Below are 27,437 nucleotides of genomic sequence, written 5' to 3'. Positions count from 1 at the left end.
CTTTTTTTCACGTGAAATTCCTTGCATAACATAGGCTGCTACCAGTGAAAAATCAGACGAAAACATGGTCACACCCAACCAACGAATGGGATAGGGGTTGTATTCTTACTCCAACTCAAGGGCTATCAACCAATTAAGAACCATATCAATGAATCCATACCATGGGTTCTCATGCTATCTTACTCAGTTCATATACACCTCCTTATGAACACAATCGATCAGCTGCTATAATATACATCTCCAAAGGAAAGCACACAACCATCTCTAGGTCTACTGCATTCCTTCTTCCTTAAAACCTTACTCAAAGGGTGAGGTACTAAAAGATTCTATGAAATGACCAACATTAACCATTAACAAAAACATCCTTATGAACAATCAACACAATATCCCACACCTAGATTGAAACCAAACAGATTCCACCAATTCGTAACTAGCTCGAGAAAACTCCCAAGGTGATCTGGAAATGTTGCCAAAACCTGAGCCTGCTATGTACCAAAATTCCACACCACAATTAAGGGTAAACATACCTAGAAACCATAGAAAATATAAGACATGCGGAACTTGAAGGCAGGTTGACGCATCCATTGAACTTTAACTAACACAACTTGAAACTTTAGAAGAACCTCCACTTATGATGATGAATGAAAAGACCAACGATCGAGACTATATTGACAACTTACCCAATAACCCAATACATTGCTTGCACAATAGCCATGAGAGGCTAAACATACAAAACTCTGAAGCCGGTTTACTTATTAATATTTCCCACCCTAGAACAGTGATAAAAATCTACATAACGAGTTGAGGAATACCTCAACATTCAATGTTCAACCTGATCATCCCAAATGCTTCTCAGTCTATTTGGCAACATTCTGAAAGGAAACACTGGCTACAACAAGCTCATTATCCAACATCTTCTTACTGTGAAGACAACTCTTGCATTCCTGGATACATACATCTAAGATACCTTACTCTACACCTTCGTCCTGACCAAATCTTGAAACGAAGTTCTGTGTACCTGAACCGCAAATCCCTGCTACCCATTTAATTGAAATCATAAACTCAAACATAGCAATGATCCTTCAACCAAACTAGTCGGTCCTCACCCACTTAGGGTTCAAACTACCACAAAATGACATTGCAGACATACCACATCTTAAACCAGTCTTCTAGTTAATAACCAACCAAACACAAGGGTATCTCAGATCTCAGATGGAAACCTCGAAAACCTCCCAATCATAACCACATATAATATTAGAATCCCATTTAGATGCACAAACAATAATTTTATCCACTTATGACACCAATTCTCAATCTAGAAACAAATGAACTACCACACACCTTGCCTAATTCCCAGCACACAATCCATCACGAGCATTATCCATAGTTATAAGAAGCGTCATTCTCTTAGTCAGGATATATCAGAGATAATAGAAGTTGCTCTTATAGATTCACTTCCCTAGTTTCCTTTAACAATCAACTAGTACCTGACCTAACTAATTCCAAGAAAGCAGACCCCTAATCTCATCTCAAAGTAACAGCACTGCAAAAACACTTTTATGTATTCTTACGCTTCCATACTTGTCGACAAGAAAACCATAATCTTTTAGACTCATTTCGGGACTACATCCCATCCCTTAAAATCACATGACCACTCTTTCTTTCTTCTGATAACAAAAAGCTGGAAATACATAACCCCTTTCAATGGTAGTGACATCCTAATCCATTTGACAATCACTTAATCTCCAGCTGCAATCCTCGAGCCATTCATCACACTCGCTTCCTTTTTGAGTCCTGCGACTCAACTGTCACTACTTGAGCAAGGCCCTCCAAACCTCATAATCAACTACCTTCCACATTTTTGCACAATTGAAACCCAATAAACATGGCCACTAAGGCCAGTCATTTGACCCATCCTCAACTTGGATGATCATACCCAATAAAATGATAAAGTCGGAAATACACCGCAACAAATCATGGTTCCAAACCATGCCACCTTCATTAACCAGTTGCTTAGAATCTCCCAAATTTTCCTCGAATGAGTATGGATCCTATGCTTCCAGTAGTATGAGCACAATACTACCTTCCACACCTATCCAAACTTTCCTCAAGAATCATCTCGGGTCCTCTAAGTAACCACTCATGTCCGCATCCATTTTATCCATTATTATGCAACCACTCTCAAATAAATCCCATTCCTAAACAGCATAGGCCAACCCACTACAGCACATCCTAGGCTCTCCTAGGTTCTAGACCTCACCCTACCATCAACTACTAAAAAACTCCTAATAATGTTAGTTAAATACTTCATGAATACAATCACATGCATCAAAGCTTAGATAATCCTTCGAGTGAAAGACTCATTCCTACAACGGTTAGACTCAAACGAGAGTTGCACAGTAGGGTCAAATTCGTCACTTTGAGATTATTAACCTATGACTCATGTGGCTTAACATATTCACTTAATAGTTAACTCACATCGTTATGAGTCATGCAAATCACAAAGCAAGCAGCATTTGTGTAATAGCACTCTAAGTCATAGTCAAACATAGGATATTTCAATTTCACTTCATACCAAGAAAGATTTCAAATCTAGCATAACATTCAATTCCTTTTAGGCTACAAAGCATCACATATCAGGCCAATCCATCCACCAAATATTTCCATAATTGGGAGACGTGAAACGTACTATGGATCTAACTAAGCAACTTGGTAAGCCATGGGAAATAAGCAATCCGACTCACCCAGGCCAAAACGTAGAAAAGGACCGATATACTTGGGGCAACCACCATACTAATCCCCTCCATTAGTTGCATAAGGAACTCCCCCTAATATCCTCTAACTAGCTCACAAATACAATTACATATCACCGAAACCAGATAATTCTTCGAATGAAAGGTCTCACACTACAATGGTTGCACTCAAACAAGAGTTGTGCAATAGAGTTAAAACCTAACCTTCTAAAATTATCTAGTCTTAAAAATATGTAACTTAATATACTCGTGTACTAGTTAGCTAAGGTTAATGGAAACTACCAAAAGCACAAAGCAAGTAGCACTCGACCATCGTGTAATCAGAACAAGCATAAACTAAACATCCCATCCTATCACTAACTAATTAGTACTAGCATGCAAGTCTACAAGCTCATATAGTAGACATATAAAGGCATCACTCCTAGCATTCTATCATGCAAATCCTAAGCATATCCTTAGCCTAACTAGCATGTGAATCGTAGATTCACAAATCAAATCATATCATAGAACATGCATGGGAATTTTGGAAAACGTACTTGAGCTCGGTCAATTGCATGCACCACACCCTTTTTCTTTAATTAGAAAAACCCTTTTATAAAACATTTCTTTTTGAAAAATCTACCAAACCCTCAGTTTGAGTTCAGATATACCCGAGAGTATGCTTGAATCCCTCAAATTAAGGTTGTCATACCAACTTGAAACTTACCAAAATTTAAGACTAAACATTTTGATTTTTAAATTAATAAAACTGTAACACTTGAATTCCTAGTATGTTATTATGGTCCTTGAGTATTATTCATTTGAAACATGGTCCTTATGTTATACGCGGGGAGTACCACTAGGTATGCTTAGCGTACAAGCTGTAAAGCTAGTACACAGGGGCGTACCAAGTGGAACACTTAGCATACTCATGAGAAGGCTTGGTCGGCGTTGCGGATGCGTACACGGGGTGAACATCCTTGTATGCGTGGCGTACGCAAGCTTTAATGAACACCCTAATTTCAAGTGTGTACACTATATAATCATCCTTATGGCTTTTGAAACCCTTATTTCTCAGCCTCCTCAGATCTTTAAGCATCATAGTTAAAACCCTAAGCCTCTCTCTTGCATTTTAAGAATAAAATGTACATTTTGGTGTGTTTTGACCCATTTCCAACAAGGAGAAGGTTGGAGCAATGTGGTGGTTCAAGGAGGAGCTTGTAGATCTGGATTATCTGATCAGTTTTTTTCTTATTTGAGGTATAAACATTTAACCTTGCTCTTTAGAAGCTTAGATCTCTTTTGGTTTGATTTTTAGACCCTTTTGGTCCCATAGACGAGATCTTGTGGTTTTATATCATTTCTGAAGCTTAGAGTTGCCACTCTTTGTGTTATTTTGGTCCTAGTTTCATAAAGTTGTCATTTTTGAAGCTTAGATCCATCCATGCATGAATTAAGGCCATTTTTATGAAAGCAAAATGTTATAAATCAAAGTTGGGAACTTTTGGGGTATACAAAGTGACCAAATCAGTGACTTTATGGTTCTAGATAATCTTTGGGACTTAGATCTATGTTTTGAACCATTGGACTTAAGCATTAAGAGTTTAATGGAAAAATTAGCTTAATGGAGGAGTACACTAGGCATACAAGTCACTACGCACAGCATACAAGCCATGCACCGAGTATGCTTAGCGTACAACTGAGTAGCCCAACATATTCGGTTTGATTGGGCTTCACATCTTTTGGGCCTCGGTTGGGCCACTTCCTTAGACCTTGTAACTTTAGGCATTATTGAACCTTCTCAAATCAAGCTTTTGGACTAAGGAAAATTTTTGGGCTTTATGGTAGTGCCCATATGAGGGGTTTGGGCCCAATTTGGAAAATTAGGCCAAATGTGGGCCTTGGATGACTTTTCGGTATTGGGCCTTGGTCTTGGATCAAATTACGACAGGATTAAAATGGTCATTCTACCCAAATTTTGGATTATGGTTATGATTTGAACCTAATTTTTAATTAGGTGTTGTTTGGATTATTTAGCTCGGGGAGTCGTCAGGCAGCAACTAGGGATTTTTCAGTGAGATTTAGCATTCGAGGTGAGTTTCCTCACTGGGTTTATTAGGTCTACGGCACCAATATCAGCCCTTATTCAATATGCTAGGATTCTAGGAGTCTACGTGACCCTTGCATGTGTTGTGTGCTACTAAGTATACCGGGTGGGGCTCGATGTCGGGCAAGGCCCGATGACTGGAATATATACTAGTGTTTATGATCATTATATGTGTTAGCATGACTATGTGATATATATTGTATATGTATAGCGGGCGGGGCCCAATGACAAGCAGGGACTGATGTCGGGCGGGGGTCCAGTATGTGATTTATTATGTATGGTATGGAGTAGTTTGGGGAACTCACTAAGCTATATGCTCATGGTTTTCAATTTATGTTTCAGGTACTTCTAGTTATAAGGGAAGTGCTAGAGATATTGAGGAGGGAGATACTTTTAATAAAGTTCTCTAAGTGCGAGTTTTTGTTGCGTGAGGTGCAATTTCTGGAGCACCTTGTCAACCAAAAGAGTATTATGGTCGATCCAGCCAAGGTCGAGGCCATGATTGATCGAGGTCGTTGTCTCAATCAAAAATAAACCAACTAACCTAAGTAGATAGGGTAAGTCAGGTCGAATCCACAAGGAGTTCGTGGTTAAACATTGTGTCAAAGTAATAAATAAAAAGAAAAGTATTACTAGCAATTGTCACAAAAAAGATTAAAGTAAAAAATCAAACAAAAACTTGGAGATTTATTAATTAAAATGAGAAAACTAGAGTACTCCCGGTTCAATTATAGACAGTTTAGATTCACACCCTTTCTTCCCTAGAATCCTAATCCAGTTAATTAGATGCAATTGGGGTTTATTAACTTGTAACACATAGTTTGGGTACATAATATGTTCATTCAACTAATTGTCTTACCCCTTTATGTCTAAATGAATTGGGAACAATTAGTGAACTAGCATTAAAATGTCTTACGACTACCTATTACCATATTAAGATTCAATATCATAAATTGGAATAATATATGTTGATTCAATCACTTGTCTTTATTCCTAAACTAATTGAACCTGGAACAAATGATGAATTGACAATAAACTATCTTAATTATGACATCAAACAAATTCATACAACCCAATTTCAAGTATCATTACCAAGGATCATCACATGAAGCATAAAACAACAATTGAAATTAACTAGAATCCAGTAATAATCAAGTGTGTTCATCAAAAAGTCCTAAACATCCCCGGAAGTAACCCTAATGATTGAGCCTTCCATTGAGTTCATAAAAACACTAACTTTGATGAAATGATTGAAATGCATAATAGAATTCATAAAAAAAACTTAAAATCATCCAAAAAATTTAACCTAATGATTATCAAAATATGAAACAAATAAACCTTGGGAAGAAGTAATCGTTATCGAAAGTTACTAAAATTAATGAGAATCATCGGTTGAATGATCTTCAAATGTTGCTTGATGATGAATTGAATCAAATATTGCCTTGAATCCGGATTGAAATGGAATGGATTTGTGTTTCCAAATGTTTCCAAGGGTTTGGAAGCCTCAAAAACGCAGGAAAAGACTCTGAAAATCGAAGGTGGGAACCCAAAAAACGAATGCATAGGTCCCTATTTATAGTGTGTGGCAGAAAATCATGAAATTAGGCGATGTGGGACGTTGGACATCCCAGGAGACATCTTAGACATCGTGTATAACGCCCATGCATTCTTTGTACGTCCTTGCATGCCATCTGTCGTCCTTAAAATACACTAAAAAATGGCCAAAAACATCAGACAACCTAGACGCGTCCTAGAGCGTCCTTCCTTGAGTTCAATACTTTTCGAAACACGCCGTTCCAACACGAGACATCCCTAAAACGCCCAGATGTCCTACGGGATGTCTTAGACATCATGTAAGACACCGACAGGGTCCTATCTTCCTTTCCGCTCCGAAATTCACCCAGATGTTGACTGACTGACCTAGGCGTCCTAGGGGACGTCTTAGACGCCTAGAGGTGTCCTTCATCTTCCGTGCAAGTTTTGGTGGTCAAAATGACATAACTAACAGAAACACAAAACACGAAAGTTGTAGAAAATATTGTCTAGTTTCCAAATCTTATTTAGTCATGTAAATTGGAGCTCCAGACCTTGAGATATGATCAAAACAATAGACAGTGGTCAACTTTCCCAGCAACATTTCTTTATTCCTTGAGCAATTCGTTTTACTTGCAGGTTCTGCCCACTTTTAGTACGATATATTGACCTGCATATGAAGTTCAACAAATCATCAAAGTAGTGCCATTCTTGGGCAATTACACATCAATTCAACGTAATTATGACAATTTAACACATTCATAAAATAGACGTATCAATGATGCAGTGGGAGGTTCTAAGGTCTCCATCTGAGATTCAAAGTGTTCTCGACCTGGCTGCTTATTATCAGAGATTCATCAAGGATTTCTCCAAGATCGTTGTTCCTTTGACCCGACTGACCAAGAAGTCAGTGACATTTCATTGGGGGCCTGAGAAACAGGCAGCTTTTGAGACTCTTAGACAGCGGTTGTGTGAGGCACAGATTATAACCCTGCCAGAGAGTGTTGATGATTTTGTGGTTTATTGTGATGTTTCGATCTCCGGTCTGGGGGAAGTGTTAATGCATAAAGGTTGCATGATCGCTTACGCTTCGAGGCAGCTGAAGCTTCATGAAGAGAATTATACGACGCATGATTTGGAGTTGGGGGCGTGGTTTTCGCTCTCAAGATTTGGCGGCATTACCTCTATGGGGTTCGTTGTACTATTTACATGAATCACAAGAGCTTGAGGTATTTGATGAATCAACCAAATATGAACATGTGGTAGCGTCGATGGTTGGATGTGCTGAAGGATTATAATTGTGAGATCCTTTATCACCCAGGGAAAGCTAATGTGGTGGCCGATGCTCTCAGCCGTAAGGAGGTCGCGGCTCCGATCAAAGATATATGTTTGAGGATGACTGTTGTTACTCCATTTTTGGAGCGGATTCATGAGACTCAGGTAAAGGCTATGAAGAAGGAGAATCGAAAGAGTGAGTGCATTGTGGGTCAGGTGGCTTCCTTCCATTATGACCGTTGTGGATTTTTAACTATGCATCAGCGAGTCTGGGTTCCTTACTGGGTCGGTGTAGACCAGATTCTAATGGAGGGAGCCCACAAGTCTAGGTTCTCCATTCATCTCTGGGCGATGAATATGAATAGGTATCTTCGTCCTAATTAGTGGTGGCCCTGCATTAAGTGGGATGTGGCATGGTTTGTCGAGCGGTGCCTAACTTGCAGGAAAGTCAAGGCTGAGCATCAACATCCTCATAGCAAGATGCAGCCGTTGGAGATTCTTGTATGGAAATGGGAGGAAATTACCATGGATTTTATCATGAAGCTTCCCAGTACTACGCACGGAGTGGATTCAATTTAGGTCATCGTTAATCGATTGACTAAGAGCACACATTTCATTCCAATTCAAGAGAGTATTTCTACAGAGAAGTTGTCCGAGATTTATATCAGGGAGGTGTTGGCACATCATGGGGTTCTGGTATCGGTGGTTTTAGACAGGGATGTTGGTTTACTTCTAGATTTTGGAAGCAATTTCATGAAGAGTTGGGCACTCGTCTCCATTTCAGTACAACTTTTCATCTGCAAACCTATGGGTAGAGTGAGTGAACTATCCAGACCCCTGAGGATATGTTGCGTGTGTGCGTGTTGGATTTTGTTAGGAGTTAGGATACGTGTCTTCATTTATCGGAATTTTCGTACAACAATAACTATCACGCCAGCATTGATTGACCTCCTTTTAAGATGCTTTACGGGACGAAATGCATGAACCCGGTTTGTTGGGGTGAGATTGGTTAGTGGGTTATAGGGAGTACCAAGGTGGTGCTCAAGACCACTGAGCTGACTCAACAGGTTCGAAGCAGGCTCCAGATAGCTTAGAGTCGGCAAAAGAGTTATGTCGATAGGCACCGGTCAGATTTAGAGTTTCAGGTGGGAGATATGGTTCTCCTGAAGGTGTCACCATGGAAATGTGTCATCTGATTCTAGAAGTGGGGCAAGCCGGTCCCTAGGTATATTGGTCCCTTCAGGGTTTTGGCTCGGGTGGGTGGGTTGCGTATCGTCTAGATCATCCATCTGAGCTCAGTCAGATTAATAGCACATTTCTTGTCTCTCAGTTGCAGAAGTGTTTGGTGGATGATTCCGCAGTTGTACCATCAGAGGATATTCAAGTGGATGACCACTTGAATTATATTGAGAGACTGGTGGTAATTTTGGATCGGAAGATGAAGACCTTGAGGAACAAGGTTTTATAGCTAGTGAAGGTGTAGTGGCTGCACCGCAAGGGGTCAAAGTGGACTTGGGAGCCCAAGGATGAGATGAGAGAGAACTATCCAGAGTTATTTGGGATAGTGGACTTCGAGGATGAAGTCTGGTTCAAGTGGCAGAAATGTAAGAATTGAATTCCTGGTATGTTATTTATGGTCCTTAAGTATTATTAATTTTCAATTTGGTCCTTATGTTGTACGTGGGGCGTACCGCAAGGTACGCTTAGCGTACAAGCTGTAAAGCGAGTATGCGGAGCGTATGCAAGGTTTAATGAAAACCCTAATTTTCAAGTGTAGACAATATATAAGCATCCTTATGACCTCTGAAACCCTCATTTCTCATCCTCCTCAGATACTTAAGCATCATAGTCGAAACCCTAAGCCTCTTTCTTGCATTTTGAGCTTACAGTGTAATTTTGGTGTGTTTTGTCCCATTTTCAACAATGAGAACATTAGAGCAAGGCAATGGTTCAAGGAAGAGCTTGTAGATCCAAATTATCTACTCCATTTCTAGCTTGTTTGTGGTATAAACATTTAACCTTGCTCTTTAGAAGCTTAGATCTCTTTTGGTTTGAGTTTTGGACCCTTTTGGTCCCATAGATGAGATCTTGTGGTTTTATATCATTTTTGAAGCTTAGAGTTGCCACTCTTTGTGTTATTTTCATCCTAGATTCATAAAGTCGACATTTTTTATGCTTAGATCCATCCATGCACGAGTTAAGGCCATTTTTATGAAAGCAGAATGTAATAAATCAAAGTTAGCAGCTTTTGGGGCATACAAAGTCACCAAGTCAGTGACTTTATGGTTCTGGATACTCTTTGGGACTTATATCTGTGTTTTAAACTGTTGGACTTAAGCATTAAGAGCTTAATAGAAAATTTAACTTAATCGAGGAGTACGTTGGGCGTACAAGTCAGTACGTGTAGCGTACAAGCCATGCAGCGAGTACGCTTAACGTACAACTGAGTAGCCCCGCATATTCAGTTTGATTGGGCTTCGCATCTTTTGGACCTTGATTGGGCCACTTCTTTGGACCTTGTAACTTTAGGCATTATTGGGCAATCTGAAATCAAGCTTTTGGACTAAGGAAAATTATTGGTCTTTATGGGAAGGCCCCTATAAGGGGTTTGGGCCCAATTTGGAAAATTAGGCCATAAGTGGGCCTTGGATGACTTTTTTTTTGGGCCTTGGTATTGAATCAAATTAGGTTAGGAGAAAAATGGTCATTTTACCCCAAGTTTCCTCATTGAGTTTATTGGGTCGAAGGCACCAATGTCGGCCATTATAAATTATGCTAGGATGCTAGGAGTCTACATGACCCTTGCATGTGTTGTGTGTTGCTATGTATACCGGGGGGCTCGATGTCGGGCGAAGCCCAATGAATGCACCATATATTAGTGTTTATAATCATTATATGTGTTAGCATGACAATGTGATATATAATGTATATGAGTAGCAGGCGAGGCCTAAGAATAACAGATCCATAAACCGAGCAGGGCTCAATGTTGAGTGGGGCCCAATGTCAGGCGAGGCCGGATGTTGGGCGGGGGCCCAGTATGTGATTTATTATGTATGGTATGGGGTAGTTTGGGAACTCACTAAGCTTTGTGCTTACGGTTTTCAGTTTATGTTTCTGGTACTTCCATTTCCAAGGGGAAGAGCTCGGGATGACTGCATTGCACACACCACATGGATTCTACACTTGATATTTCACTCTGATTTTATGATATTTGATACAATTGTTTTATTTGGGATGTATGGATTATGTTGGAATAATATTTTACATAATTTAAAAATGAAATTTTTGGATCATATTTTTGGGATGTTACAAAAACTATTATCCAAAATAACATCATCAAAACCATAGTGAATCAAAGTGTATCAATAACATCTAAATATATCAGAGTAATATAAAATGCAGAGCAATGTGGTGTATGCACTCCAATCATCCCGGGCTCTTCCCCTTCGAACCAGAAGTAACTAAAACATAAACTGAAAACAGTAAGCATAAAACTTAGTGAGTTCCCCAAAATGTTACATACCATACATATCATACATATAGTAGGCCCCACCCGATGAGTGTAACAGGACTTTCCCAAACTCATATAACGGACCTTTCCCACCGAATATAACAGGCCTCGCCCTAAATTGCATGATGGTTCTCTCCTTAACTCACATAACGGGCCCCTCACACTGAGTATAACGGGCATCGCGCTAAATCGCATGGCGGGCCTCGCCCACTGAGCATAACGGGTCTCTCCCTAACCCGCATAATGGGCCTCACCCAACATACAAATATACAAATATAACAGAAGGAATAGCATACAAAATAACTATCGGGCCCCGCCCAATATGCATACAAGCACATACATATGCAAGAGTCACACAGACATCTAGCATCCTATCATAACAAACCATGGGCCGACACTGGTGCCTTCCACCCGCTAAACATGGTGAGGAAACTCACCTCATAGTCTAAACGAATAGTTGCACTGATCACTACTCTAAAAGCTATTTCTACCGGTCACCTATACAATTAACAAGAACCAAAATATCAAAGTGTAAATCAAATTACCTAAAATGTCCTTAGGTCAAACCTGGTCAAAGTCAAAGTCAACAGTCAAGGTCCAAAAGTCAATATTTCTTCCCAACAGAGTACGTCCTACATACCAAGAGAGTATGTTGGACGTACTCTAATGTTGACCAAAAGTGGGGCATTGACCGCGTACATGCAGTGTACCGCCACGTACGCCCAGCTTACACAACCCAGTCCTAAAACTCCATTAAGAGCTCATTCTTTAAGCCCTTATGTCCAAAACTTATATCCAAGCCCAAAATAATATCCTAATTCATAAAGTTTCCAACTTTATGATTTTTCATGGCTATAAAGTGCTTAATTACCAAAACCCTAAGTTCTTAACCCAATAAAACATCATAACTCTTGTATGGAAGGGGTGGAGGGCCAAGATCACATTTCTATGGTTCTTTATAATGGTCCCAACAAACAAGATATAGTCTTTAAGTCTCAAAGGGACCCAAAAGTGCATCTTTTCAACTTAATCCATTAAGTCCACGTCTCCAACCTTCACATCTGAATCAAAATAATGTTTAAATGGATAAAGGTTCTGACTTTATCCATAACAAAGTCACAAACTTTCAAGATCTAAACTTTATGAACTTAAAGTGATCCAAACCTCATAACACCCAAAACTAGCTAGATCTAACAATTTCATCATCAAGATTCAAACTTTATACCTCTAGAAGAAAGATCAAAGTGAACAACGTCCGGATCTACAACCTCCAATGCAACCAACAATTCTTCAATGAGTTCCTTCTTCTCCAAGGTGCACCAAGAACACTCCAAAGCACTTAAAACACCTTTTTTTTGCTCAAAAGGCTCAATCTACGGTTAGGGTTACAAGAGAGGGTGTTGGAGAGGTGGAGGCTGAGAACGGAGTGGGTTTGGGGAAGTTAAGGAGCTTAAATAGGGCTTAAACAACACACATACGGTTTAGGCACTAATTTTGTATGCCTAGCATACTCAATTTACCCCCAGTGTACTCAGAAATACTCAGTACACCCAGTGTACTCAATTTATGCCCAGCGTACATAGCTGACCCAAAAATGTCCTAACTTCAAACGGTCATAACTTTTTTGTTCCAACTCCGTTTTCGACATTCTTTATATCCACAGAAAGATATTGAAGAGATCTACAATATTATCTAAATATATTGGACTAAAAACTTCTCGAACAAAAATCTATATTTCATGCAAGAGCATGGCATATGGCTTTTCCTTTCCTGCCCTTCGGCCCAAAACACAATTCAAAGGTTAAATCTATTAACCAACATTACCTCCTTTCACAAGGACTAAAATTTGCCTCCTTAAGGCTTAAAGTCTTAAACAATCGACTTCCAGCCCACGACCCAGAAATGGCAGGAAACGAGATGTTACACCAACACCTTTCATTCACCCTATAATGCTTCTAGGGCCTTATATGTTAATAAAGTTTGACCCTGTAACCTTGCCTTCAAGCCATGCAAGACTTGGTGATTCTTTAGGCCATTTTAAGTGTAAAAAACAATTTTTTGGCCTTATAATGGATAAAATTGGAACTTTATCCATTTGGACATCATAATGATTCAGATATGTATGTGGAAGATTTGGACTTATTAGATTGAGACAAGAAATATGCATTCTAGGACTTAATGGGACTAAAAGTGTAGATCTTGATTGTTTTGGAAATGCTTAATGAATGACGTTGGAAACTATATCGATTTAGACCTTATTAGAGTTCAAATATGGAATTTGGGATATTGACTTAATGGATTAAGTTACTTTACGCTTTAATTAATCCAAAGCGTGGTGTCTTTGAATCTTCTTGGACACACTTGTTATAAGCCTTAAGCCTAACTATTTTGTCCTCTAGAAAAGCGTTGGGTGCTTCTTAAAGAGCATGGCACACTTTTTGAACCGGGTGTTGACTTTTTTTGGTTTGACTTTAGGTTAAACTTTAGGGTTGGGTTATTGCCAAAGCTTTGAACTTTCTTGGTGTTAGACGATCCGCAGGTCTTATCGGTGCAAGGAGTTGGGAGTGAAGTTGTACTTCTTCGGTTTTGTGATTCATGTAATTTTCTCACTATGTCACGTATCATATTGTATATCCCATGCATAGTAGGATAGAGGTACTTTTAGAGTAGAAGTATGATAATTAACTAAGATAACTCCTTGTTATTCATGTAAAATTAAGGACAATTGGTTTCATGGTATGATAAACTAGCAGGGTCTTGCTTGTGGACTATATGATGTTGGTAGGTGTCATGGTCGGTTAGGGTAATGCTTGTAATGGTTGTAGGTGGTTAAGTTGGATAGCCGGAGAACTCTTGGTCTAAAGTCTGATTGCATTATTCTTGTTTGATTTAGTGTTTTCGGGTGGACCACCTGTTCGAATGTCTATATGATCTCTAACCGCATACGATTTTCGTTATGTACGGAAGGCCAAGATTTAGCCCTTGGCATTGACTTGTCGTGTACATTAGGTTGGACCTGTTATGTGGGCGGGGATTGTTATATGGACGAGGTCTTTATGTATGTGGGTGGGGGCCATTATGTATAATTGGGTGGGGGCCGTTATGTGAGTTTTGGTGGGGCCTGTTATACTCTTGGTATAGTCTCGTTATGTATGATACATGTTTGTGGCTAGAAGATTTGGATGGTCGATGCTAGAACCAAGGATTTTGCTTGTATGCATTGTTTTTATGGTGAAATATGTGGTATTCTGAGGTACGCACTAAGCTTTATGCTTACAGTTGTGGAATCCACATTTTGCATGATGTTCGTGAGAAAAGCTATGCGGGACTATAAACATGCATCAAAGAATTTATTTCCATATTTTGTAACTCAACTCTGATAACATTATGGTTTTTCACAAATGAATGTCACTTATTGCTTTTAAGTAAAAGGTTTTAACCAAGTTGATCTATTTTGAAAATGAAAAATCTCTTTGTAATTTACGAGACGTTACAATCCATTAAAAATAAATCCAAGATTAAGCACAGGTCCGGTCAGGAGAATTTGAAGGTGTTATGCAATTTAGCATAAAATGCCTTAAAACTTAAAAATTCTAAAATTTTAAGCAAAACAATTTACTTTTTCAGTTTTTAATCGCCAAATGCATAAATTAAAATTCAATCAAAATCATACAAAAAAAAAGTTGTTTTTACTTAAAAACAATCATCCTTCTAATATTCGGTAAAATAAAATTTTCTATAACATCTTCATATGTAACTTTATTCAAAAGGCTTCTATCAATCCTCATCAAAGTCAATCTATTAAGCCGTTCTTAAGTCATTGTAGATCGCAAGTAACACTTCAATATCATCAATTTGAAAAAAAAAACAAAAAAACAAAAAAAAAACTTCATTTTGTAATGCAGCAGTAAGAAGAATGGTCAACATAATTCTATATGCAATATATGTAATAGGAAGAAAAAACATGTTTTAAAAAACCTTAGCATATCAACTGTTGTTATTTTTTCATGGGTTAATACCATAAAAGCCATAAGTTTTACACCCCAATTCTAAATTTACCCTAAATGGATTTTTTATGTCTAATTAGCCTAAATAATTGTGACCCCATTTCAAAATCATTTTATCAGCCGGTTAACTACAGGTCAAGGTACGCAGCCGATCACCGCTCTCCTATACTACTCGGTCGTTCGTACACCACCAAATGTCACCTTTCATAGAATTGCATCAAAAAAGGGTTTCATGTAGTTGGTCTTAGGAAGAAGAAGGGTTTGAAAAGGGTTTCTTACACCATTGTTGCATGCAAAAAAAACTTCTATTTTGAAGTTGAAAATCACTGAAGTAGAAAGGTACATGGGGTGCCAATAAGAAATTAATGTGTATGTGTATTCTTATCTTACATAATCGAGTTCCATAGTGTCACTTACAAGTATAATTTTTTATCTTGAACGAATGGGTTCATCATCTGGAACTAAAAAGGTGAAAGCGCCTAAAAAGGTTTATGTAAAGGACGAGGACTCTGATGATGATCTCATAGATTTCTCTTTCTAGTATTTTGCACCACAGACCTTTAAACCAACCTCAAACCTATCTGATGACCCACCTTAACATATTATGTGATGAAAATATGCTAAGGGGGACTCTTGATGGAATGGGAGATGATGATCAGGAAGTTGGTGTTAAGGATCCAAAACATGATCATATTGATGATCAAAATGACGGTGAAGTAGGTGTAGAGTACAGGGTTCATGATCCAGACATACATTGGAAACAAATAAAGCATGTAGTGGGAGATTGTTACGAGTCCCCTTCTCAACTCAAGTTTGCATTAACTAACTATGTAGTAGTTAATGGATATCAGTTGTGTTTTATGAAGAGTGATAGGTATATAGTGATTACTAGGTGTGGGAAAATATATAAAAAATACACATGTCCCTTTAGAGTTTATGTTGCTTGGAAGTATAATGAACGAAAATTTCAGATTAATCTATATGCGACATACATCTATGTGCTAGAAATTTTAATTTTGGAACTTTGGTTAGTTGTAACTGGTTGGCCAAACATTACCTGAAGGATATTATTATGAAGCCAAAGATGACATTAAATGAGATGAAGGAAGATGTACTTAGGATGCTTTCAGTAAATGTATCTAAGGGGCAATGTCACAGGGCTAGGACAAAGCCAAGAGAGATGATAGAAGGTAAGCTAGAAGAACATTATGTAAAGGTATGGGACTATGCTGCAGAAATCCTCAGGTCTAACCCAGGGAGCACTTGTAAGGTGGGAGTAGATTCTAATGCAAGTGGCATGAACTATTTCAAAAGGTTTTATGTGTGCATAAAGGCTTTTAAGGATGGTTGGAATAGGGGTTGCAGACGTGTGATAGGTTTGGATGGTTGTTTCCTAAAGGTTCAAATCAAGGGAGAACTTTTGACTGTTGTTGGAAGAGATGCAGACAATCATGTATATCCAATAGCATGGGCGGTGATTAATGTAGAGAACAAAGATAATTGGACTTGGTTTATTGAGTTGTTAGTTGTTGATCTTGACCTTGATTATGGTAGGGGTCTTGTGGTTATTTCCGATCAGCACAAGGTATATTATATCGTAATTTTGTTTAATTATTATACATGTATAATAATTTTTTTATTCAATGCCAGGGTCTACTACAAGCTGTTATAGAACTACTTCCATATGTTGAACATAGACAATGTGCCAGGCACATCTATGCAAACTTCAGGAAGAAATACATTGGGTTAGAGCTCAAGAACCTGTTTTGGGAAGATGCCAAAAGTACTGTGGAGGGGGACTTTATAGCAACAATGAAGAAAATCAAAGACATAACTCCCAGTGGCTATGAATGGTTGATGTCAAACAAACCACATTCTTGGTGTAGGGCATTTTTCTCTCATGGATATGTTTGTGAGGCTATAGAGAATGGCATATCAGAGTGTTTTAACTTGATGATTATTCACATGAAAAAAACCAATTCTAACAATGCTTGAGGAAATCAAGATTTATTTGATGAATAGGTTTTATCATCAAGCTGCTACAGTTTCTCAATGGAAAGGTGACTATGACCCAAACACCTTAGAGAAGATTAAGGAGTTTGGAACGCATATGAGGTATGCTTATTTGATTTTAATTGTGATCTTAAGTCTATACATGTACATCACTAATTACTTATAAATTTAGGTTCTGGATAGTAATACCAAGTGGAGGGGCATTATTTGAGACAAGGCATGGATATTCAGCTTACAAGGTGGATTTAGATGCTCATTCTTGTTCATGCAGATTATTTGAGACAAGGCATGGTTCTGATTGTTACCCTCCATGTATGTATTTGGCAAATATGTTTATAAAGATTGTGTTTTGTAGTAAGTTCAAATTTCAATGTCAGTTTGTAATGGATAGTAAATTGTTAATTTCTGGTTAATGCTTTTCATATTAATTGTCCTGTAGGACTATGTATTACAAGGGTATCCATATTACAACCATCAAAATGTTTTCAGATGCTATTACAATTGTGCCAAAATAAGCATCTAATACAATTTCACCTAACCAACAACTTCACAAAAGACTAAACTTAACTTCCTAACTTCCTATAATTTCACCAGCAATACAGTCCCTGTTACCAACATCACTGCAAATAGCATGACCATGATGAACATAAGCTTCATCATCAACATCAACCTCCTATTTTGATTCACATTCATTTGTTCCAACTGAGCATTGCCATCAGCCATACCAACCAGAGCTAAATGCATTTGGTACATGAGGTTTTTGTAATCTTCACTAGGCAAAGGTGGGTCCAACCATATGAAGAACTTACAATACCTGGAAGGATCCTGCACATTTTATGATAGATTTGCCCTTAGTCCCATAACAAAACTTTATACTGGATCAAAGAGTGAAGAACATACATTGTAGTTGGTGCATCCCCTAAATTTTCTTCCAGGATTCTTTTCTGTCCACGAAATTGAGAAGCTAGCCTCATCACCACAACGACACAAAACCATGGGGTTGTTTCTGTTCCTGAAATTGACATTAACATTTTGAAATCCTGAAGTCATTGACCCTGTAGATGAACTAGCCATGAAGAAGTTGATGCGTGGAAGAAAAAGTTGGAGAATGTAGAAGTAGGAGGTGGAAGATGGGTTTCTAACGGTAAAACCCCTATTTGTAAAGGGGTAACCGGCTGAAACCGGGAAAACCGGCTAACAAGGTTTGAGGCAAAAGTCAACACATACATAATGGCTAATTAGACACAAAATATCCATTTAGGGCTTATTTAGAATTGGGATGTAAAAATTATGGCTTTTATGGTATTAACTCTTTTTTCATTAGAATTACAAATCATAAACAAACAAAAAAAATGGAAAGTGAAAAGAGAATATGATTTGCTTTTACCTTTGAAAATCATAAATTGATTTCCTTGTTGTAACTTTGTTCCTCCTGATTTTCGAATTTGAATTATATGTCCCTTCAAATAAATTTAAAAAAATCAGAAACCAAACCAGACCTAGCGAACTAAAAAAAAGATTGAGAATCCTTGTGCCATATGATTTCTAAACTTTGAGCTTCTAAAATCTGATTTCCAAGAAACTAGACGAACAATTGTAAGACTGTAAGAACTTGAAGCTATTTTTCGAGAAGGTTGTAAGATTATTGCTTTTGATTTTCGAGAAGGAAGAACAAAGAAATTGAAACCTCTATAATAAACTAACTTTATACGAACATTGAGACCATTGCTGTCAAGGGTCATAGACCATTTAGTAGCCATTATTAGAATCAAAAGGGTTTTTTCTTTTCCCAAAAATCCAATCGATGTTGCAGCTCATATGTGATATGATCATCTGATAAATGCAACGTGCGTTGTTGAGGTAAAAAACATGTTAACTTGATTTGGGCCTAAACTCAACCTAATATAATATCTCTATGTTAAAAAAAAAAAAATTAAAAAAAAAAAAAAAAAATGGAAACTATGATTTAGTGGGTAATGTTTATGGGCATATTTTGAGCTTCCTTTAGACGGTTCCTAATCAAGATTTTATGAATCTTATGAATCTTCCATGGCTTCCAACAAAATCATGTCTATATACCATTATACATCTTTTGTAAATGAGAATGCCATAAGGGAGGATGGTTTGTTGGATATTGTGTCATTGTGGAGTTATTGATGACTTGTAACAAGGGACCCAACCCATATATTTTGACCCACAAGGACGAAATTTCTAATTTCTTTTAAAAAGTTTAGTAAATAATCATTATGATTTATGGGTCGTATTTCAAACACGTATAACCTTTTTTTAAAGACTATGTGCCTTCTTTCTTGCCAGGCATATTTGGACCTAAAATAAATAAATTCCCATATATATATGGGCCAAAGTGAACTTTTTTCAAACACATTTGAGCTAAGAGTTGATATCTTTTCCATGGGTTTGAGCTAACAGCCAAACTATAATATATGGGTTAAAATTAGGGCTGTGCAAAAAACCGCACAAACCGTATAAACCGCCCGCACCGCACCAAACCACACCGCATAATGCGGTTTAGAATTTCTCGGTGCGGTTTGCGGTTCATCATTTTATCAAACCGCACTATGCGGTGTGGTTTGCGGTTTGTATTTATAAAACTGTGGTTCAAACCGCACCGCACCGCATGTTATATATATACTTTTTTTTCTTTATTTTGTTATAACTTCAAATCACGATTTAGAAATGATGTATGTAAATATATTTCTTACAATAACCAAATATCTATAACGTAACATTAAATCACTATTAGATCAAGATCCCATAGTTTACAAGAATATATCAATTATAACGGCAATATAAAGCAATAACAATGATACTTACAAAACTATAGTAACATGAGTCACAATTTATTAAAAACGATTTAACTCGAAAATTGTATTTGTTTTTATAAAATGAAAGCAATCATTTTTTTTTAACCCGGCTAGGTTTTTGGTTTTTTGATAGATTTAATGTTTAACAACTCATCAAACCGCACAAACCGTAACTAAACCGCATAAACCGCCCGCATCAAACCGCACCGCATCATGCGGTTTTGAACATCTGTGGTGCGGTTTGCAGTTTCTAAAATATTCAAACCGCATATGCGGTGCGGTTTGCGGTTTTGACTCGAAACCGCACCAAACCGCACCGCGCACACCCCTAGTTAAAATCATATAAATATTTTATAATAGAGAAATTTCTGAAAAAGTTTTAAAGTTTTGGTCAAGTTTACGATTTAGTCTTGAATTTTTCTTTTTTTACGAAAAAATCCAAGATACCAGCTAATGTAATCAAACCAACTTATTTTCACATGTTGAGCAGCTAAGGTAAACTGTCGGCATGCCAAGTTGGCCATGCTGTTGACGTAGTGCTACATTTGTGTGAAAAAATTGAATTTGGGGGAAGAAAGTTCCGTGACCTCGATAACACAAACTATGCCTCTTAACACTAAGGTAGAACAATTTTTATGCTTTAGTTGCAGAAATTATGTATATAATCCATTAATATCACCTAAAAAACATTCAAAAATGTAGATAGTGAGACTTGGAACTCAAGTTTTCCCGTTCCTGAAACACACTTCCTACCACTTAGACTACCATTTTTATAAATTTCTTCCTTTCCACTTATATATAATCTTTTATTTTCTAAATATTATTATCATTATTATTATCATTATTATTATTAGAAAATTACGTTTCTAAATACATTTTACAAATATATTTCTAAATACATTTTCAAATATGTTTTTAAAAACGTATTCATTATATAAAAACGTATTTTTTTCAAAAATGTATTTTCCAAAAATATTTTTTTTGACAACTTATTATATTTACTTTCATTTCGATAATCATAAAATATAATAATAATAATAATAATAATAATAATAATAATAATATTATTATTATTATTCAACAAATAATAGATTATATCTATTTGTAAAGGAAAAAATAAATGACAGTGGAGTAGTTCAAGTGGCCACGAACATGTTATGTGTAGTAGAATACCAAAGTTGTAGCCTACCTATTCTCTTTGTCTTAATTTATACATTGTTGAGCAACAAAAACATCAAAAGTGTTCGTTGATTAGTGGTTAATGGCGTGACCTATCGAATTTGAGGTTGTCACTTCGATTTTCATTCTCTAATTATATTTTGCCCTTATTTTTCAAATAAAACAAAAGAAGCTAACATTACATGCATTGTCACCTATCATGTCACCACATATAGTTATGTCAGACGTATCATGTCAGCAATCACTGGTTCGGTAAGTTATAAGGGTTAAAATGATTACATTAGTAGGTATTTTGTATTTTTTTCATTAAAAAAAAATCATTTAGAACTAAACCATAAACTAGACCAAAATTTTAGAACTTTTTCGAAAATTTTCCTTTATAATAACTATAAAAACTCAATAACGGAATAGTTATTAGTTATTACTACGACAACAATTATTATTCAACATTTCAATATGGTGAACGAGTTTTATAACCAACCATTAAACTAGGTTATTCCATTAACCTAATCTGCTCGTGTGGTTAATTGGTTATTATTCCAACTAACAACAATATAATACAGCTCACAGGGTCGGTTCGTAAATTTTGAAGACTATGTGGACGCAAGTCCGCCGAAGGAACCAGTTTTAAAACAGAACCTTGTTGGTGTCACGTCAGCACCTTGTGGGAAGAACTATCAATTTTAAAACAGAACAAAGGAGGTATTTAGGTATTGATGGGGGATTTTAATGTGGTTCGTAGACCTGATGAACGGTTCAATTCGGTTTTTTGTGCAAGATCAGCAAGTGATTTCAATAACTTTATACATGAAAATGGTCTCATTGACATAAAGATGGGTGGGCATCGTTTTACTTATTTCCACAATGGTGATCTCAAATTAAGCAAGTTGGACCGCTTTCTTGTTTGTCCAAAATTCATCAATCTCGCACCATCTGCAACAGTTACAGCTTTACCCAGGGAGATATCTGATCACTGCCCTATTCTTCTTTCTACTTCATGGTGTGATTTTGGGCCTCCTCCATTCAAAATGTTTAACTCGTGGCTATCGAGAGATGGGTTCGAGAAGGTTTTCATTAGTGCCTGGAACAACTTCATTGGATACGGAACACCAGACTTATACATGAATGCTAAATTGAAATGCATTAAAGAGGCGATTCGTGTGTGGCAAAGGGCTAATCATTCCAAGGAAGAAGCGGAACTAAAGAGAATAAAAGAAGTTGTTCATAAATTGGACATGGAGGCGGAGAGTAGGCTACTTTCAGATGAAGAAATTGAAACTCGGAGGCTGGGTTACAAGGACATAATCGAAATGGAAAAGATGGGGGTGATGGATGCAAAACAGAAATCAAAGATACGATGGGCGGCAGACGGGGATGAGAACTCCAGACTATTTCATGGGTTCATCAACAACAATAACAGGAGAAATCGCATAAATGGCCTCATGATTAATGGCAACTGGTGCACGGATCCTGTTATCATAAAATCGGAAGCTCTAAAATTCTTTCAATCCAAGTTCCATGAAGAGTGGACAATCAGACCTGCTTTCCGAAGTAACTTATTTCGAAAAATTACTGACAATGACAAGTTGGCATTAGAGGCCCCTATAACACTCCAGGAAATCAAAAACGCGGTTTGGGCCTGTGGGAATGACAAATCCCCTGGGCCCGATGGATTTACATTCAAGTTCATAAAGAAATATTAGGAAGTTCTACCGGGGGATCTTGCGGCGGTGGTGAAGTACTTTGAACTACACGGAAAAATCGATCCTTCTTGTAATTCATCCTTTATATCTCTGTTACCTAAAATCAAAGACCCGCAACAGTTAAAGGATTACCGCCTGATAAGCTTGATTGGGTGTATATACAAGATCATCGCAAAGATTCTAGCGGTGAGACTAAAACTTGTTATGGGACAATGCATTGATGAGGTACAAACAGCCTATGTGGCGGGGCGAAATATCCTTGATGGTCCACTTTTAGTGAACGAAATATGTTCTTGGTCGAAAAAGGTTAAAAAAAAGATTCTACTTTTAAAAGTAGATTTTGATAAAGCTTTTGATTCCGTAAATTGGGAGTTTCTAAATAACAATCTAATTCAAATGTGTTTTGGCAATCAATGGAGGGGATGGATTAAAGGTTGTTTAACATCCTCAAAAGCATCGGTTTTGATCAATGGAACTCCTACGAATGAGTTCACAACTTCTAAGGGAGTCCGCTAAGGGGATCCTTTGTCCCCATTTCTTTTTATCACAGCAATGGAAGGCTTAAGTGTTGTAATGAAAGAAGCGTGCGTGCATGGAGTTTTTCAAGGGTTGCAATTACCGAATGGAGGCCCAACCATCTCACACTTGCTATATGTTGATGATGCTTTATTCGTCGGAGAATGGACCGAGCACAATATCAAGAACCTCGCAAGAATTTTAAGATGTTTTCATGCATCTTCGGGTTTAAAAGTCAATTTCTATAAATCTAAAGTCTATGGAATGGGAGCAAATTCGGATGAAGTTGCTCGTTGGGCATCACCTCTTGGATGCGAACCAGCAATTCTTCCATTTAACTATCTCGGGGTACCAGTGGGTGCCAATATGCGTCTAAAGAAACATTGGCAACCGGTGATTGAAAGATTTCAAAATAAGCTTACCCATTGGAAATCGAAGACTTTATCTTTTGGCGGGAGATTAACACTCATAAAGTCAGTCCTCGGGAACCTTCCTACATACTTCATGTCTCTTTTTGTTGCACCTACATGCATAATTGACAAATTAGAAAAGCTAAGGCGTCGGTTCTTATGGGGTGGCTCAGAAGGTCAGTCCAGGATTCATTGGGTATCTTGGGATAAAATCATTGCTAACAAGACAGCAGGGGGTCTAGGAGTTGGATCGATAAATGCTTTCAATACTGCTTTGCTCATTAAATGGTGGTGGAGGTTCAAATCGGAATCTGAGTCGGTTTGGGCAAAAGCAATTTCAAGTATGCATAATCTGGCGGGCAAACCAGACCACATCTTTTCTTTAAAAACTCTGACCGGGGTTTGGAATAATATCGCATGCTCACAAAAGGATTTGGATAAATGCGGAATTACTCTTGGGATGGTGCTTAAAAATCAATCAACAAATGGGGGAGCGGATTGGAGATGTCCTCTCACAACCACAGTGGACTATCAGGTTAACACTTTGAGAAAAAAATTGGACAATTGCATTCCAGTAAATATTGGAAGATTTGAATGGGTGAAAGAGGTCCCGATTAAAGTAAATACTTTTATTTGGCGTGCAAAACAGGGTCGGATTCCAACTACAGAAGCCCTAGCGACAAGAGGGGTCAATGTGAATCATACAACCTGTTGTCAATGCGGTAATGCAGAGGAATCTGTGGACCATGTGCTGGTTCAATGCTCATATGCTCAAACGATATGGAATTGGATTTTAAAATGGTGTAATGTTCAGCAGACAAACTTTTCCTCAATTCATGGTGTTCTTGATTTTGCTTCAAATTGGGGTAATTGTCTGAAAAAAAGGAGGAGGTTGATAGGAATTTGTTATGCAGTTGTTTGGAACATTTGGAAATCACGGAATGAACGGTTGTTTAACAACAAAAGGATGCATCCATCTAAAGTGGTAGATCTTATTATTTCTACAATGTTCACTTGGGAGAAATATAGGGGCAAAACGAAAGCAATTAGATGGTCTGAATGGTGTTTAAACCCTTTTATTGGGTTGTAATTCATCTTGTTTTCATTATATTTGGTTAAATTTTTCATTGTATGTTTTTCCTAGCATCTTGCTGGGGCCCCTTTTATTAATATATATATATATATATATATATATATTTCATTTGCTGGTTCAAAAAAAAAATGTATGAAAATTAAAAATTGACACCTAGAATTTCAGATTAGCAACAAATTATGTCAATAAAGATGGCTTAAACAACGGATTAGCGATGGAACATTAAAGTTTCACCCCTGATAACACGGACCTACACCTTGCATATATTGAGGATTGGCACCTTCCAAAAGTCAAGATTATTATTTAATAAAATAATAAATTTTGATTCATATAACCAAAACCCTTGCAAAAACTATGATGATGTATTTATAGAAGGATAAGTTTAGATTGACATTTTACCCAAAGCAATACATGTAACATGCTTATATTATGAAACAATCAAAATGATATAAAGTATATATTAAATTTGCAATTAAAAAAGCACACTTTTGTTATATCTTGTCATTTGTCATTTAATGTGTTTTAAGGCGTATATTTTTTATATTTATTGCGAAGATCTTATGCGGTAACTATTAATATCTTTTTCAATACTCTACCGACAATTATTCGTTTCTAAATTATAATTTAACTGAAAAAATGAAAGCTCTGAAACAGAATGAAATATTAACTTTTGTAAGGACCAACATGTCCCGGCCTAACTATTAAAGCTGTCAAATTGTAAAACGGAAAACCAACCATCATGTTACCAACCGAACCAAAAAACTTGGTAGTCAATATATTTGGTAGCCAACATGTTTGGTTGGTAGTAACACATCAATTAAGCAATGTTGGTACGGTAATGGTACAAAAGCTTGAATACCATGGTAATACCGTATCAACCAATTTATATATATATATATATATATATATATATATATATATATATATGAAATCGTATATTTCAACTGTTAATCGTGTTTTGTGTTTACAGTTTTAATAATATTATATTAGTCATTTGGTGTATTAATCAAAAGTTATTACTTTAGTGTTACTTCTATAGAATTTTTTTGTAAACTAAAAGAACTACATAACTAATTTCTATACTAAATATCAAAATCCTAATGTCTTTGCTTATTTTTAAATCATACAATATAAAATTAAAAGAAATTACTATATACCATTACCAATTTGTACCAACCAAACTTGTCGGCAGCCAAATAAATTGGTACCAAGGCTATGTTTGACGCACTAGCTGAAAAGATAGTTGTCGGCTGAAAAGCTAGCTAATAGCTGAAAACTAGCTGTTAAATAAAAAACTAGCTGATAAAAAATAATGTTTGGTAAAACTAGCTGAAAAGCTAGCTGAAAGATATAAAATTACAGAAAATGACATTTAAAAATTGTTTTCCTATAATTAATTAAGGGGTATATTTGAAAAATTCTAAAAAAACTCCTAAAAAGATAGTCTAAGTAGTTTTTTAAAAAGCTAGCTTAAAAGCTACTTTTTGGCTTGCCAAACATGACAACATAAAAAAACTTGAAAAATAAGCTAGCTTATCAGCTAGCTGTGGCGCGCCAAACATAGCCCAAACATACATGGTACGGTACCAGTAACAATTTTTTTTATACCAATTATAGTTGGTACGGTACACGGTTTAGAGAAAAATGAATTGGTACCGTACCAATTCCACCCCAACTAAGTATTCATCATTTCCAAACCTTATCTTTTCGTGATCCAACCCATATTCGGTTAAAACTGGCCACAATCGACCCTAGCCACCAATCCAATCCGAACCCAACTTAAAATTAATAGGTTGCGTTGAGATTTCCAACCCATTTAGGATAAATGATTCAACTCGTCTAACTTATTTAATTTAATAAGTTAGGTTCAGTATGTGCGTGTGTGTGTGTATATATATATATATATATATATATATATATATATATATATATATATATATATATATATATATATATATATATATAGTTAGATTCATGTGAGACGGTATAATTTTGTGAGGTTGTGAAACACAATTTTAACGATTCATTTGTAGATAAAAAAATATTTTAAAATGTAAAATAATTAAAAGAATGATTTTTTTTTTAAATATTATTTTCGTCATTTATATTTTCCAAAAAAAAATTACCATTTTTTTACATATTCTAATAGAATATTCTAACGTTATAACAAATCAAATTAGAATATTTACAGTGTAATATTCTATTAGAATAGTTCACGTATTTAAAAAAAACGGTAACTTTTAATTATTTTTAATTAGTTTTTTTATTTTTTTAGGAAAATAAAATGACGAAAATAATAATTAAAAAAATATTTGGATTTTTTTTATTTTGCATTTTAAATTTATTTTTAGATTGCGATCAACGGTCTCACAAAACTAACGTTGTCTCAAATTAACATGAACATATATATATATATATATATATATATATATATATATATATATATATATATATATATATATAATTTATTAATGATTTAAATATTAACATGTATTAATCGAAGTATTAATTTATAAATTACAATGTTGTATTA

At 36.4% G+C, this 27,437-nt stretch overlaps 1 protein-coding gene across 1 annotated transcript; it reads left to right on the top strand.

Annotated features, from left to right (window-relative positions):
* The first annotated feature begins 23,437 nt into the window (after nucleotides 1-23,437).
* On the top strand, nucleotides 23,438-24,901 carry LOC145046424 (uncharacterized). Its single transcript, XM_078994712.1, has one exon. It carries the CDS (start codon nucleotides 23,438-23,440, stop codon nucleotides 24,899-24,901), a length of 1,464 nt encoding a protein of 487 aa, XP_078850838.1.
* The last annotated feature ends 2,536 nt before the right edge of the window (nucleotides 24,902-27,437 follow it).

This window comes from Lactuca saligna, chromosome 5, assembly GCF_052625555.1.
Source record: "Lactuca saligna cultivar CGN05327 chromosome 5, ASM5262555v1, whole genome shotgun sequence".
Classification (NCBI taxonomy): domain Eukaryota; kingdom Viridiplantae; phylum Streptophyta; class Magnoliopsida; order Asterales; family Asteraceae; genus Lactuca; species Lactuca saligna.
This window is presented reverse-complemented; position numbering and strand designations above follow the sequence as displayed.

What these genes read in the sequence shown, in the direction of transcription:
- LOC145046424 (XM_078994712.1), top strand. Translation starts at nt 23,438, where the DNA reads ATGGAAGGCTTAAGTGTTGTAATGAAAGAAGCGTGCGTGCATGGAGTT.